This window comes from Pelophylax lessonae, assembly GCF_965119305.1.
Source record: "Pelophylax lessonae genome assembly, chromosome: 13".
NCBI lineage: Eukaryota > Metazoa > Chordata > Amphibia > Anura > Ranidae > Pelophylax > Pelophylax lessonae.
The window spans coordinates 132,187,252-132,204,610 of record NC_138780.1 but is presented as its reverse complement, the minus strand read 5'-3'; the positions used below and the strand labels follow the sequence as shown (position 1 = coordinate 132,204,610).

General features: G+C 42.6%; 1 protein-coding gene across 1 annotated transcript in view; it reads right to left on the bottom strand.

The window, feature by feature from the left end:
• Nucleotides 1-4,487: 4,487 nt before the first annotated feature.
• STARD9 (StAR related lipid transfer domain containing 9) overlaps nucleotides 4,488-17,359 on the bottom strand; it is a 297,129-nt gene continuing 284,257 nt past the window's right edge. The window contains exons 30-33 of the mRNA XM_082274962.1: nucleotides 14,821-15,026; nucleotides 9,999-10,078; nucleotides 8,599-8,757; nucleotides 4,488-4,747 (exon numbers count right to left, since the gene is read on the bottom strand). Coding sequence (XP_082131088.1) covers nucleotides 4,646-4,747; nucleotides 8,599-8,757; nucleotides 9,999-10,078; nucleotides 14,821-15,026 — 547 coding nt within the window. The 3' untranslated portion in view covers nucleotides 4,488-4,645. The remainder of the gene's footprint in view (nucleotides 4,748-8,598; nucleotides 8,758-9,998; nucleotides 10,079-14,820; nucleotides 15,027-17,359) is intronic.

Here is a 17,359-nt window from a genome sequence, read left to right as displayed (position 1 = left end):
TGCATGCTTGGTCCCACCCCCACTCTCCTCACTGGCTGTGATTGACAGCAGCAGGAGCCAATGGCTCCTGTTGCTGCCTCTGAGGGGGGAGAGAGAGAGAGACACTGCTCTTGCGCATATTGCTGAACTGAGATAAGGCTCGGGTAAGTATTTAAGGGGAGCAGAAGGTTTTTACTGCATTAAGTAAAAACCTTGTACTTTTAGAACCACTTTAAGCCCCCGTTCACACCAGTGAGATTTGTCATGCTATTTCAGTTTCAAATCGCATGACAATTTGCACCCCGTTGCCTGCAAGGGACTGTTTGTTGCCACGACTCGTTGCAGCGATTCTGAAAAGGGTTCCTGCACTACTTTTTACCGATTTTAATTGCGACCAGCATATACTTCTGTTAAATGATGTTGCAAGCCGCAAAGAAATCAGCATGGTAAATCGCATTGATGTGAGGCTTTGAAATCGAGCTGAAGTAGCGCAAAGTGAGTAATTTTAGGTCCTTCCTTTTTTGCAGTCTCTGGACATGTAATAGAGGCATAAACATTGAAATCACTTTGATTCATAGCTCAACCGAAGGATAAAACCAAATGCATTTTTTTAACACTGTAGAACCCCAAATGATGTATTGTGTATATTTTTGTACACCTGTATATATAAGTGATTTATATTTTCATATATCAGTTTACAAGAACTGTATTGTCATAGCAAAATACACACACAAAGTGATTCAAATCTTTACATTCATGTTTTTAATACAGGGATAGATTACAAACATAAATCCAAAGCAAGCATATACATATATAAATAAATTATATTGTAAACATAAAAAACTGTATACATTTTATATAAAAATAAACTTTTCGCTGTACAGAAAACTGTATCCTTCAGAATTCTTTCCACATGGTGAAGTTTGTCCTTTAATAACAAATTTGTGTTTTACAGTGCTAAGAGACCAAAGTTCATATCAAGCTATATTCTTAGCTAAGTAATAGTTTTGGACACGACCAGGTTTAAATAATTTGCTGGATTTCTAGATCTCATTGACAATGTTTTCAGATGATAAACCCATTTTGTGTGGCTATAGTCTCTAAAACAATGCGACAAAACATGCAGACAGAGCACCCAGGGAGCCCCTAAATCCATGAGATTCCAGCAAGGAAGTTAGAACATGGTACTACCTCCTGATTGGTTGGTGAGCCTGCCCATCACAGTTATAGGCCAGTAAGGAGGTGGAACCAAGAACAGAACTTCCACTGCAGTGCTGCACAGTGAAGAACTCAGGAGTGGTGCTAAAGGCAAGTAGATGGTCAGAGAATAGTGAGTTGAGCATTTCACAGCTGTATGGTGGTAAGTAGGGACCGTGCAATGAAGAACTGGCCCAAAGCTACTTGTATGCAGTCTACAAATGTAAATTGTTTTATTACAATCAGTAAACTCAACCCTAGCTAGAAAATGGCCTCCTACACATAGGAATTAATTTTACAATCAGCATTACATACAACAATAAAGCATTGATTGTACCTTGATACATTTGGAAATCTCCCTCATTTAAAGAGCACCTGTTTAGTTGTAGCTACAACTGGTTTTCATGTGTGCCTTGGACAGTATTTTTGTATGCATAGAAACACCAGCCCCCAAAATGAGTATACAATGTATATGGATTGTCCGCTTACTTAAATGTAATGGAAAAATGACAACGCATGGAAGACTTTTCCTAAGATCTGACTGAGCAGAGATTATTTGGCTGTGCAGTTTCTATTGTTGGTGAAGATCCAATCAGATTCGATGTATGGATTTCCTGGCATGCACTAAACTGCACCTTTGCCGAACCTGGAAATGGCTTCCTCTGCTTTACTATAAAATGGTTCGTTATGCTACATCAGAGTGAATTTAACCTCTCCCTGCCCATGTAACGTGTGGCAAAAAAGGTGGAATTCATCTCCAACATGCACATTCGCTTTCATGCGCAGCCAATGTTTCTTTTCTGAGTGACTGCCCGCAGTCTTTAGTAAAGATCAGATGTTGGCGGCACCAACACCTGATCATGTGACAACTAATCAGTGGTCACATGATCAGGTAGTCCTTCCCACTCCCCAGGTGTAAAGACCCTGTTAACCACTTGCCGACCGCCGCACGACTATCTACGTCGGCGGTCAGCCCCTCACAGGCAAACTAACGTAGGGCTACGTTGCTTGCTTGTGAGGGTCTAGGGAGCGAGCGCGCGCCCCCCGGGGCGCGCTCCCGCTCCCGCGTGGTCACGGACCCCCCTGCGCGTGTGACCAGCGGACCCGATGTCCGCCGGTCACTCGGCGATCGGCGGGGGAGAGGGAGAATGTCAGGCAGCTTGTGTAAACAAACTGCCTGTCATTCTCCTCGCTGCAAAGACACTGATAAAACGGATCTGGTATGTAGATCCGTTGATCAGTGTCCTTACAGCTAGAGCCACAGCCAATCACAGTAGAAACCACGCCCCTAGGGACACACACAGCCCCTCCCTTCCAAATAAAGTTAACCCCTTCACTACCAGTGTATTTTTACAGTAACAGTGCATATGTATAGCACTGATTACTGTAGAAATGTCACTGGTAACCCCAAAAGTGTCAAAAATGTCAGTCAAGGGTCCGATCTGTCCGCCGCAATGTCGCAGTACCGCAAAAAAAAATCGCAGATCGCCGCCATTACGCGTTAAAAAAAAAAAACAACAAAAATGACAAAAATCTTTCCCTTTGTTAGTAAACGCGATAACTTTTGCGCAAACCAATCAAAATACGCTTTTTGCGATTTTTTTTACCAAACATAGGTAGCATAAAATAAATTGGCCGAAAATTTTTAAAAATTTTGATTTTTACATTTTTTTTTGGGGGAATTTCATATAAAAAAATGTGAAAAATATTGCTATTTTTGCAAAATTGACGCTCTTTTTTTGTTTATAGCGCGTGATCAAAAAATCGCACAGGTGATCAAATACCACCAAAAGAAAGCTCTGTTTGTGGGAAAAAAAGGACGTCAAATTCGTTTAGGTACAGCGTCGCACGACCGCGCAATTGTGCGTTAAATTCACGCAGTGCCGAATCGCAAAATACCCCCTGGTCGGAATGGGGGTAAAATCTTCCGGGGCTTAAGTGGTTAAAGGGATGGCTGGGCTGCAAAGGGTTAATGTCTGCTAGTTCTTTACTCTTTTAGATGTATTATAAGTCAGACATTAAGGGCAATGCTTACATGCAGAAACAGATCCAGATCTGATTTTAGTATATTGCAGACAGTTATGAGTTGAGTTCTGGTTGCTATGGGTTACTGCTCTTTGCACATTATTATTGTGCATTTGATTTTGTGTTCTTTTATCTAGTTATTGACGTGTGTAAGCTGGGCATACATTTAAAGCTGTCCATACACTGGGGGAGATTTACTAAAACTGCAACACCCAGAATTTCCTGCAGCTGTTCATGGTAGGCAATCAGCTTCTAACTTGAGCTTGTTCAGTTAATATTTTATAGTATTTATATAGCACCAACAGTTTATGCAGCACTTTACAATATAAAGGGAGACAATACAATTCACTACAAGAGGGTTAGGAGGGCCCTGCTCCTAGGAGCTTACAATCTAATTGAGAAGGCCTGGTGGAACAAAAGGTAACAACTGTTAGGGATGAATTGATGGGAAGATTCAGTTATTAGCTGAAGGCAAAACAGGCCTCTCTAAAGAGAGTTTTTAGGGATTGGGGTGGGTGAGAGAGGAGCATGGAGCTATTAAGGTTTGGCAATGGAAGCTGATTGGTTTCTGTGCAGAGCTGCACACTCTAGTTTTAGTAAATAACCCCCACTGTCTGTATTTTGGTTGGTTCAGATGGAAGAGGCTGAAATTTGCTAAGTGGGGCAGGCTTTCTGCTTGACATCCCTTGATTAAACAGCTGAAGCAGATTGGTGGAAATTGACAGCTGAAAAGCATTTGCACCCAATCAGATGAAGCTGCCATCTCGGTATTCTGAAAGCCAATTGGGCTTTTGTGGAAAGCAATATAAATTGTTTGCTTATGTCAACACGAGGTGAAATGGTCTCAGTTTGACAAATTTATTTGATCCTGCCTGTGGATTTAATTTACAGAAGCCTTCATCCAACATTGTCAGAATGACTGAAGCCTATAGTCTGCAAGCACTGCACAAAATAGATACAAGGATTTCATTAGATGACTATTTAAACCCTACCTAGCTTATGAATAACAGGTTAGTTTATCTGCTTTCCCATAGAAACCAGAACAATATGAAAGTATTAAAAGAAGAATCAGAGTGATATCGGCAACACAGACTTTGAGACCGCTGTCTGATCAATAGGTCCCACTTCTCTTGAGAACTTCTAAATAACCTTGACTGTCTCTGCCCTTCAATAAAACCCTTCTGTGCAGCCAAGACTGCCTTGTACCACTGTCCTTGCATGCGGGCTTCATAATGCTGTGTGCAAAACAGTTTTTTAATTTATTTCCTGTGGATGCTTCAAAAATGAACTAAAGAAATGATTTTCTTACAAGCTTGATCGCTGCCAAATCTATAAAGAATGTGTGCTACGGGCAATACTGTACTTGGTGTCACAAAAATCCCATCACAATCCTGTGACAGTAATTCTGCAACTCTTACAGTGCTGATGCTTACACAGTTTTGTGTTACCTAGCGAAGAAATTGGCCAGACTTGCAAGCACAAGAGGCTGCCGCTTGCTGACCACACCAAGCAGCCTGGAGGGAATAGCTGGAGCTCCAAGATCAGCCTGGGAAGAAAAAAAAGGCAAATGTAATGCTGGTCACATAAATCAATGTTACTTTGGTTTTTCTTTTAACCATTTTGTAGCCATGAACATAAGGCATGCAGTGTTGCAAGACATTGCAGGGCAATTTCCCTTGTTTGACAAAAATTCAACTATACACAGCGGCACATGAAGCACTGCTGCGCATTGTAATAAAATGTATACTTTTTTTTTTTGTAAGGCTGGGTTCACACTAGCTGCGGCTCACAGCAGGGGCTTTGGTGCATCCCTGTTTTCCGTTTTCAGGTGCGAATTATGTCACAATTTTTGCCTGAATTCGGACCTGAAACAGAGCCAAAGACACGACTGCCCCCAGACCTGTGTAAACTGGCTCCATTGGGAGCCAGTCACAGTCTCCTGTCATGTGAATTGGATGCAGGGAAACCAACATCTAATTTGCATAAGTGTGAACCCAGCCTAACCTGTAAAAACATGCTATTGGAAAATCCTTTAATACAGCACATGCAATAAGCACATCGAAAAGAATTGTGTTAAGGCATGGCCATACCAGGGACCAACACTTCTTATCAAAGATTTTGACACAGGAGTTCCCGAGACAGCAGTGCTACACCTTCCGGGTGGATCACTGAACTTCTCTATCATTGGATACAGTTCTACCTTTGTGGAAGCGGTACATCAATGTGTTATTTTGCATGCATTTCTCAGATGATGTAGCCCATATATTATACATCTCAGGGGTCATGCAATGTCAGTAGGCCATGTCATAGTGAGTGCAGAGAGCTAAGTAAATAGGGAGGGGTTGGTTCCCAAATTCCCTCATTAGCCAGAGAGGAACCTAACCACAGCCCCCATTGTTTTCTCTGATTCCCCACGCCTAACAGGGGGTCCCACCCCCTCTGGGGCACTTCCCCCCCAGTTCTTTTGCTTTAAAGGAAATTTCATTGGCTATTGCCTGCTCACAACACCAGCTGGCTGGTGTGTTTTCTCTATTAGGTTGTAAACGGAAATGTTCTCCTGGAGCTCCCTCCCACCCTATTGAGGAGGAACGTGTTGAGGCTCTATATTTGAATGGGGTCCCAGGAGGTTAAAAAAGTTGAACAATCTTCTTCTGAGGAGTCTCGAGAAACCCCCAGGGCCCAGGATTGATTCAAACTCAAAGGCGTTTTGTAGGCTTCCTGGCTTAAGTGGTTTAGATCAAATTAAAATTGCTATTACCAGAACCACCTCCTCAAAAGATCACTGGTTTGGGGGTCTTGGTATCCACCTCATTCATCCTCACTTGGTTGCTGCAGTAGGAGAAACCAGCTTTGGATGGAGTCCTAGAGAACTTCTCGGTTGAAGGAATATGATCTTTGTAGGAGAGGACCTCCTTGCCTATCCCAGCTAGCTCTTCTATACTGGTCATTACCCTTCTGGGGTAATCCAGTGAGAATTCAATTTGACAATGCTACCATGGCTGGATCTAAGGGGGGTGCTGGGCTTTGCGCAACCCCACCCCCAGGCAATCCTCTCCATGGATATTGTGCCTGGTCAAAGTTCCCAACTGTCCACAGAGCCCAGCCAGCACCCACACCCCCATTCCAAGGTATTTAGTAAGAGGCAAGGTGAGTTTTTTGAAGTTTGTCATTTTTTTCCCCACAATTCTTTGCAAAATAAAGTCCCCCCCCCCCCCACACACACAAAATTGTCCTATTACTAAGTTATTTCTTACATACTGTAAAGGCATACTTGCAACTACACCCCAAAATACATTCTGCTACTCCTCCTGAGTATGGTGATATCACACGTGTGAGACTTTCACAGCCTGGCCACATACAGAGGCCCAACATCATAGTAGCACCTCCAGACGTTCTAGGAGCATAAATGACACATATAATTCCCTGACAACTTATCACACTTTTTTGGCTCTGGCGCACCAGGGCAATGGAAACACCCACAAAATTACCCCACTTTGGAAAGCAAACACCCCAACACCTAATCTGGGAGGCATTATGAGTCTTTTAAACATGTCTTTTTTTTTTTTTTTTTTGGGTGGGGAGTTTGGAAAGAAAATGAAAACACTTTTTTTTTTTTTTTTTTTACACAAAGTTGTCCATTTATAAGATATTTCTAACACATAGCAAAAATCACCCCCCGAAATACATTCTGCCTGCTCTAGGGGCATAAAATTACAAATCTAATTTTCCAACTACCCATTACGCTTTTCTAGGGCACTGATGAGCACTGATGTGGTATGGATGAGCACTGAAGGGGAATGGATGAGCACTGATGTGGCACAGGTGGTCACTGATGGGGCACTGATGTGGCATGGTTGAGGCAGGGGTGAGCAGTGCTGTGGTATCCCTCCTCTCCTCGCAGGCTTTACCAATCGCTGTGTACAGCATGTGAGGAGTGGAGGGAACTGAACCGTACATGCGCCCATTTGTTGACACAGATAACTCATTGGATGGAGTGATCACGTGGTAAAGGGTCACTGTCATTGGCCCTTTACCATGATCCGTAATGCGCCAGGTCCAGCGGACCCAGCAAACATGGGCACTTCCGTGTGCGGGCCCCAGGGGGCACATGGGAAGTGCGATTCTGGGAGAACGTCATTGTACACCCTCCCAGAATAAGCCGACTGTGCTGTAGCCGTCATTCGGCTACAGCCCTGTTGGCAAGTGGTTACAGGCATTTGCTTCAGTCTCTGAAGAGCAATCTCCGTTCAGATCACTTGTCAGACAGCATTTGACAGGCATGAAAGGGGCATAGTATCACCTCATCACTGCCTACTTTAACCCCTAGAACCCCACAACTGTGTTCATTGCACACAGGTGTGGGGTGTTTGCAGAGCAGAGCAGCCTCATTCACTTGAATGGGTCAAATTTAGCAGGCATTGTGCCCGCAGAAAGCAACAGAGGATATAATTTCTGCCATGACCCCAAACCACTGCCATATTGATCCCAGTTCTTTGCTCTGCTGACCACTGTGCATTTGCACACTGCACTGCTTATCCCTGTCCCCCCGTCCTTATGATTCAATGCCCTGATAACTCCTGTACACTTACCTGCTGACCCACAGTACACTGACCTACAAATTGCTGACCGCTGCCCAGCTAATCCACTGTACACAGCCCTTCAAACTGCTGACCCCTGTCCTCTGCGTTATTCCTGTTTCTGTATACTGCCCTCCTATCCTCTGCCCCCCCTCCCCCCACACCATACAGGCTAGTTCTGGCCCTGAATGCCACCGGGTGACATATTTATCAATCACGAGTAAGGAACCAAGTTAACTAAGTTGGGGAACTCAAGAGGAAGAAGAGTTGATTTGGGTTTGGGCCGAGAGCCAGGTTCCTGTCCTGTCCACTGGTCATTAATTCATAAGGTAGCTAACTTTGATAAAGGCTGTAGGGGTGCAATGCATCAGTTGGGCATGGCTACTAACTTCATCACGCTGGGCCAACCCATGTTGTCATTGAAGGAGCTTCCTGGCTGATAACTGCTGTGGATTGAGGCTTGTGATTTGTTTGTCATATATGTGAGCGGAACACTTTATTACTTGTAAATAAATAAATAGCAGTGTGCACTATGATGTTTCCTCTTTGTCTGTATATGTCATTCTGAGTGTTTGAAGAGACAAGTGGAGATTGCACTTTTAAGTATACCTGAAAGTTCTATACCAAGGAGTGCTGAAGTCCTCTTCAGCTCTAATACTGTTCCAGATTATGCAAATCACTTTGGTTAGGAACTGTACATTTCCTACAGCAATCAAGCAGTTTTTTTCCTTATCTCCCATAGAAAATGGGGTAAGACTGGTAACTGTAGAATTTGTTTCCTAAAACCAGGGCTTATAGTTGTACAGCTTGTGGTTCTTACCTGGACCATATAAATGACCCGTGTGACTGTTTCTCCATGGCTGCTATCAGGCTGCAGTATCCAGGCACTAGGCAGGATCTCTCCCCTTACAACATCCTTAGTAGGACGTGGCATGGACTCGTTATGCACTGACTGGAAGCACAAGCTGTAACATTTGTCCTGTAATACAAACACATTGTCAGAGAACAGCTGATTGTAAAATGTGTGTAATTTGCTTATTTGTACTTACACCAGAAAAATTACTGGCTTAAAGAACTATAACGAGCAGGGTCCTCTGATTCCTACTGTATTAAAGTACATTGTTTTTGTACTGTCTACCCTCAAGTTGTAAAGCGCTACGTAAACTGTCAGCGCTATATAAATACTATATAATAATAATAATCATGTCTTTATGCCCTCTATGGGGAAAAAGTCAGTTTAGTACTTTGGTCTCCTGTAGATCAGCGAGTCCTCGGTTTAGTTATGATTTCTGACCTGTCTTCTTCCCTTCCCCTGCAGCCAATCTGACAACCGCTAGGAAGGATGGATGTATTATAACGGCAACTTGTCTCTGCTCAGAGTGCCTTCCTAAGACAAGAGGACTATCTGTCTAGGGAAAGTGCTCTGAGCTGAGACAAGCTTCTGTTATTGTAAGTTTCCTTCCTAGCTGTCTTGGCACGGGTTAGAACTCATAACTTGATTTGGGAAGCACCTAGCTATATGAGACTAAGTACTACATGTACTTTGTTCCATGGGGGCAGAACAATGTAAATTGAAATGAGAGTTCTTTAAGGTATACTGTAACTACTTTTGTGCACTGATTAAGACACCCCGACCAATCTTATCTATGCATTTAATCCGGTACATTTATATACTGTATGTCCCACCAGCACTGCACCAGGCCTGGTCAGTGATGGTAGAAAAAAGGTCAGCGCCATCTTAATTTAATTAGCTCTTTTATTACTATCTGTTTAATATTGAGATAAAAGCAATGCAATGCTATTTAGTCTGGCAGTATCAGTGACATATTGACTAAATGGTACCAAACTTTTCACTTAATTTGGGTTACAAATATCATGAAGATGGTCTGTGTCCGCTCCACTGATGCAGAACGGAAACGTACACAGCCTGCTGTCCACTATGGGCTGTTGGATGGAAAGCGACCACCTGTCTGTTTCCATCCAACAGTCATCTGATCCCCAGAGGGATGGGGAACGGATCCTCATCCATCTGTTTTTTAAGCAGACCAGATCGGATCAGATGTTGGCAGAGGTCAGCTTACACATGTCTGTTGAGATCCACTGAAACATAGAGGGCAATGGATGGTCCAATTGGGACCGCCTGAAAAACTTGACGGGTGGACCCCATTGGTCTGTCCTGGTGAAAGAAGCCTAAGTCTTTATAGCAAGGTCAGCACTTACCTCTTTGGACTCCACAGTAATGCAACAGAAATCCCTGGGTTGCTTCAGGTAACAAAGTGACATATCCATCACCACATGGACTACAGAAAGAAAATAAACAATGAGACACCAAACTTCATATATTATGTATGTATTGAAAAACTACAGCCCAGTCTAGTTTTTGAATGATTGTGAGATTGAATTCAGTCCAGTCTGTTCATGTTATAGCCGGGTATATAGCTCTTTTTTTTTTTAAACTGTCCCCCACAACAGGTTTAGAGTCAGTTCACACTGGGGCGACACGACTCTGTACTACTTCGGGGGCGACTTGTGCATTCCCATGCACCATGACTTCCGAGTGACTTGCAGGGACTTCACATAATGGAAGTCTATGCTAGTCGAAGTAGTACAGGACCCTTTTTCTAAGTCGGAGAGACTTGTGTCGCTCCTATTAGAACGGGTCCTGTAGCAGTCAATGGACCGCGACTTGTCAGGCTGACAAGTCGCGCTAGTGTGGACCGGCTCTTACTTTAACTTTTTTATTTTGAAAATTACCGTGACATTTTAGCTTATTGTAAAACAAATACTGCAATCATTTACAACACAGAAAGTACTAGGAAGAACTGCAAGTAAATGATTAACCACGTTGCTACCAGAGCCTCTTTTTCAGTTTTTGCACACATGTAAAATGCACATATTAGGCCTGAACATTACTTAAAGTATAACTAAAGGCAAAACTTTTTTTTTTTTTTTTAGTTTTGGATAATTTGTATTAATATTTAAAAAAAAATGTATTTAACTTTTTTTTTTTTTGTTTTACATATTGTCATCAGTCATTCAGTGTGACCATAGTGACACTGTACTACGTGGGAGGGAGGGGGTGTGGTCAGGAATTTTTTTTTTTTAATTTAACACTTATTGCTTGTTACAGAGGTGATCACTGTAATGGCAATGGTTTGAACTGTTCCAAATGGCTTTCACTTATGACTTATTGTTTACTATTGTGATGCTGTGATTGGGCACAGCTATCACATGGTGCAGGGTGCTGTAATTGGCCCAGGTACCATGTGATTACCGGTGATCTATCACAGATCACGCACAGTGATAAGCAATGACGTCAAGAAAGGATTCCATTCATTACTGTTTACTAGGTGGCATGTGATTGCTCAGCGATCACGTGGTATCTGGGCCCATCAGAGTGGCCTGATACCAAGCACCTCAATCCACTGCGTGCGTTAAGGGCGTGCAGAGTGCGCATGAGTGGGGCAATATATTGGTACATGCGGTACCTGCTCAAGCTGCTGGTCAGCAGTAAAATGACTGTTGGCCGGTCGGCAAATTGTTAAAATCCTGTTTTACCAGCCACTGTTTTATAAAGTGGTAAATCTGCCTTTTTGTAATGGAAAGTGAAAATAAATTATCACAGCAGACTTCTAAAACAGCCTAATCCAGGCATTAACATTGAATATCTGAAAACTTTAATAAAATAAACTTTATACTGTTTTTACATCTCTGTCCTGCTTATGTGTGGTAGTAGATTAGTTCTTGTGCATCTCCCATTGCTTCTCCTCAAGCTGATTATTCTGAACACGGTAAAGCAGTTCACTTTCCAGTGATAAGTGGAAACTTTTCACGCTCTACTTCCCCATAAGCTGTGCTGTCAGTCAGTATCATAGACTCAGACACAGTTTGTAAATGTGGCAGACACCAGTATATTTCTCCAATGTCCGTTGAGGGACACAGAAATTCAGAAACAAGTTTCAGGAAGGTAACGATAATTGAAATTGAAGCGCCACGCCACTGCTAAGAGGTCCAGATACAACTTTATTCTATTGCAAATTAGGAGTACAATCCATGAAGTAGCCAATATGCTTCGGGAGTCCAAGACCCCCCCCCCCCCCTCCTCATCAGGGCTATAAAGAACAGAAGAAAATCTCCATATAAATCTATTAAAACAATATCACCTGCACGGGGTCATAATAAAACCAAATATTTAATAGTAATGGAAATGTCAAAATTATTATACAATAATGATAATATGAGTATTAACCTATGTTGTTTAACCACTTTGGATCCAGGCCAATTCTGTCACTTCGCTCCTACATGTAAAAATTTCCTTCTTTTTTTTTTTTTTAATTAGAGAATTACTCAGAACTCTCAAACATTATATATATTTTGCAATTTCTTATGTCACACGGAATTTGCGCAGTGGTTTTTCAAACTATATTTCTTGGGAAAAAAAATACCTTTAGTAAATAAAAAAATAAAAAATAGTTACCCAAATTTTTTTGTAGAATGAGAAAGATGATGTTACGCTGTGTAAATAGATACCTAACATGTCACGCTTTAAAATTGCGTCTGCCCCTGGAATGGTTGCAAACTACGGTGCTTAAAATTCTCCATAGGCATCACTTTAAACGCCTTTACAGGTTACCAGTTTAGAGTTACGCAGGTCTGGTGCTAGAATTAATATGCATACAGGAGTAACGTATGCGTTCACATTTGCACGAAAGCATGGCGGTGCTTTGATTTTATTTTTTTTTTTATATTCTTATTTATTTTATACAAAACTTAATTTTTTATCCTTGTACTTTTTTTTTTTTTTGATTAATAACATCCCTTGTGACAGCATGGGCCATGACAGGTAATCTTTATGGAGAGATCTGGGGTCTATAAAACCCCAAATCTCTTCTCTGGCCTCCAATGCAGCTGATCAGACACAGATCGGTCTGATAGTCTACTTTCCTGGCCGCTAGTGGCCAGGTAAACAATGAGGCATGGCCAGAAATGACGATATAGTCATTGCTTCCTGTTTTCAGGGTCACAAAGAGAGAGGAACAATGTCAGTTCCTCTCTCTGTCCTGTGCAGTCGATGCTGCCGGTCCTATTACTTCCAGGCTCCGTGATCTGAGGGTAGAGCCTGAAGAGGCGGTGGAACCCGAAGAATTGCTTCTGCTACAAAGGGAATTGCTGGATGAAAAATTCAATACCGGGATGATGCCTGTAGGTGCAGTCATCATCCCGGTATAACTATTGCAACCCAAGGATGTCCATGGATGTCCTACGGGCAGCAAGTAGTTAAAAAAAAAAAAAGGGGGGAGGGGACACAATAATAATTGTCACTATTTATAAAATGATTAATCTATTTATAAAATGATTAATCTAATACTAACAAATGTATTAAAAAATTGGGTAAAAAAATCTCAAAACTGTATAATTTGAACTATACATTTTACAAACATAAAAAAGAATAGTAATAATAATATTAATCATTATTGTAAAAACAGTGGTGTTTTACAAGCCAAGGAGATTCTCTGGATTGTATAAGCGCCGGTTCACATTACCACGACGCTACTTGCAGGGGCGACCTCCGAGATCGCGGTGCGAGCAGCGCGCCGCGACCTTGGAGCGGCCGCCACGGACTTCATAACATTGAAGTCTATGGCGGTCGCCTCCTGGTCGCCCCAAAGAAGCTCCAGACCCTTTTTCTAGGTCGGAGCGACTTGTGTCACTCCTATTAGAAGGGGTCCGCAGCTTCCCTATGGGAGGCGACCTGTGAGGCGACCAGGTCGCCTCACAGGTCGCCCCAGTGTGAACCGGCACTAAGCTGGCTACCCACGTCCCAGATCCTTTACACCAACATCAATACCCTTACGATTAAGATAATAACAGCTGGATAACCCTACTGGTCTAAGCTATCTATCCACTTTCCTTCACATATTCAGGAAGGTAGAACAATGTCAAACAGAAATGTTGTAAGCCAGTCCCTTCTTCTAGTCATGCTTCAGTTAAGATTCTTTACTACACTGCTGCTTGAGTAAGTCTATATAGCAGCTATCTAGATCTGAATTTTCTCAGCATTAGCTTTGGCTGCCATACCCAGACTCCTCTGAACTAGACATGCAGGGCTAGCCTGGAATATGATCTTCAGACACTGCACTCTGCATTGTGCCACTTTCCAAACCTTTGTGTAATGTGTTAGCTGCAGAACACTTTTCTGGTCCAGAGCCGTGACACAGTCCGAGGTGCGTTCCTGTGTCTGAAGACTCATTGGGTAAGGCCGGTCAGGCTGAAGTGTCGAAAGCTACCTTACCATTTGCACCGAGTGCCTTTTTCAAACCTCTCGCCCTCAATTTGAAGTTACCCCCTTACTCTTAAGATTAATGTGGTGGTATCTTCCCCCACATCCCAAGGGAACTGTACCTGTAGTGGGGTCCCCAAGTCTAGGGATTGAGTCTGGTTTTCCAGAACAGCTGGCCCCCATTTCTTTGAAGGATCTAACAGTGAGTTGGTTCCTTGACTCTATTTGACATTGCTTAGGTGCTGTAAGACCTTCACCTCTGGAAAGCATTGACAAGATGAGTGGCCTGCTCCCTGTATGCTAGATGATGGTAAGGATGCTGCTCTCAACTGCAAAGTCTTCCTTAGAGACACTTCTCATCAACCAGTAGTCTCAATTCTGGCAAGAGAGGTTTGTGCACCTGAGTGCCAACATCTCCTGCATGGCATAAAGAAACTCACTGTTGGGCCACTGCATTTCCCCAGATTTTCAGCAAACTCTGGAATCCTACTGAAGGTATTACTTTATTGTATGGCCAATCTGCATACTCTTGATGAAGTCTCACCATCAAATGCCTGGCATCAGTGAAAACTGACAAGTGATACTGTATATGCAGACTGCAAAGGATGGAAAGAGTGACAGGGTGCTATTAATTGAGGCAGATACACACTATATGGTAATATGCTTTTGCTACCAGTTGGGCCCAGTTCCAGATACTCGGTTTAAAGAAGATTTAAGATATTTCCTGTCATATTTTTCTGTAAAAATAAATAAGTCACTTACCCAGCTGAACAGTGCTGCTTACTCTCTGATGTACACAAGAGCTTAGTATGGACTTATCATACAGTCTCCTCGCATGAACATCTTTCACCATATCCCACACATTATATAGAGGCCTCTTAATGATCCCAGCTCCGATAAATCCATGCTTTGTTGGCGATGAGAAGGCCTTGTAGTATACCAATACGTCCTTCTCTGTTAACTGGTATCTGTAATAGAGAAACACCAAAGCATGAAACAGACATGCAAAAGAATAAACATCTCTGTGGCTCCTCATTTTATATTGTCAAAATACAGTGGGTACGGAAAGTATTCAGACCCCCTTAAATTTTTCACTCTTTGTTATATTGCAGCCATTTGCTAAAATCATTTAGGTTCATTCTTCTTCCTCATGAATGTACACATAGCACCCCATACTGACAGAAAAACACAGAATTGTTGACATTGTTGCAGATTTATTAAAAAAGAAAAACTGAAATATCACATGGTCCTAAGTATTCAGACCCTTTGCTGTGACACTCATATATTTAACTCAGGTGCTTTCCATTTCTTCTGATCATGCTTGAGATGGTTCTACACCTTCATTTGAGTCCAGCTGTGTTTGATTATACTGATTGGACTTGATTAGGAAAGCCACACACCTGTCTATATAAGACCTTCCAGATCACAATGCATGTCAGAGCAAATGAGAATCATGAGGTCAAAGGAACTGCCTGAAGAGCTCAGAGACAGAATTGTGGCAAGGCACAGATCTGGCCAAGGTTACAAAAAGATTTCTGCTGCACTTAAGGTTCCTAAGAGCACAGTGGCCTCCATAATCCTCAAATGGAAGACGTTTGGGACGACCAGAACCCTTCCTAGAGCTGGCCGTCCGGCCAAACTGAGCTATCGGGGGAGAAGAGCCTTGGTGAGAGAGGTAAAGAAGAACCCAAAGATCACTGTGGCTGAGCTCCAGAGATGCAGTCAGGAGATGGGAGAAAGTTGTAGAAAGTCAACCATCACTGCAGCCCTCCACCAGTCGGGGCTTTATGGCAAAGTGGCCCGACGGAAGCCTCTCCTCAGTGTAAGACACATGAAAGCCCGCATGGAGTTTGCTAAAAAAAACACCTGAAGGACTCCAAGATGGTGAGAAATAAGATTCTCTGGTCTGATGAGACCAAAATAGAACTTTTTGGCCTTAATTCTAAGCGGTATGTGTGGAGAAAACCAGGCACTGCTCATCACCTGTCCAATACAGTCCCAACAGTGAAGCATGGTGGTGGCAGCATCATGCTATGGGGGTGTTTTTCAGCTGCAGGGACAGGACGACTGGTTGCAATCGAGGGAAAGATGAATGCGGCCAAGTACAGGGATATCCTGGACAAAAACCTTCTCCAGAGTGCTCTGGACCTCAGACTGGGCCGAAGGTTTACCTTCCAACAAGACAATGACCCTAAGCACACAGCTAAAATAACGAAGGATTGGCTTCACAACAGCTCCGTGACTGTTCTTGAATGGCCCAGCCAGAGCCCTGACTTAAACCCAATTGAGCATCTCTGGAGAGACCTAAAAATGGCTGTCCACCAACGTTTACCATCCAACCTGACAGAACTGGAGAGGATCTGCAAGGAGGAATGGCAGAGGATCCCCAAATCCAGGTGTGAAAGACTTGTTGCATCTTTCCCAAAAAGACTCCTGGCTGTATTAGATTAAAAGGGGGCAAAGGGTCTGAATACTTCGGACCATGTGATATTTCAGTTTTTCTTTTTTAATAAATCTGCAACAATGTCAACAATTCTGTGTTTTTCTGTCATTATGGGGTGCTATGTGTACATTCATGAGGAAGAAGAATGAACTTAAATGATTTTAGCAAATGGCTGCAATATAACAAAGAGTGAAAAATTTAAGGGGGTCTGAATACTTTCCGTACCCACTGTATGTGACAAAGTGCCTAGTTCTCACATATACAGCAAACTAAACAAAGAAATGAGTAATAATGACTTGCCTCATCTTTCTTGTTCAATGCTTTTTATTGTGGATATACAAATACGATAGTGAGGCAGGTACATTGATAGATATGGGGGGTGTTTTTTTATAGCTATAATACATCAAGGCGTGGGGAAACCTGCATACGCAGTAACAGTGAGGATAATTAACAGTGGTAAGTGTGGGATCTTGACACTGTGGGGTGGATTTATTAAAACTGAAGAGTGCAAAGTCTGGGGCAGCTGTGCATGGTAGGTAGCCAATCAGCGTCTAACTTCAGCTTGTTCAATTAAGCTTTCATAAAAAAATCCTGGAAGCTGATTGGTTTCTATGCACAGCTACATCAGATTTTGCACTCTCCAGTTTTAGTGAAACATCCCCTTGATGTCCATGGTGTTGCTTCCTTGTCTGCAGATTTTTGTGTGACAGTTGGAGTGGTAGACGAGGCATCTTGATCCACAGGGGCAGAAGCTGTATGCAATAAGGTGGGCTCTAGCAACTCTATAGTGATCAAGTTGCAATCAGATTAATAGCTTGGTTATGCGTTTCAAAAAATAGAATATAACTACTCATAAGT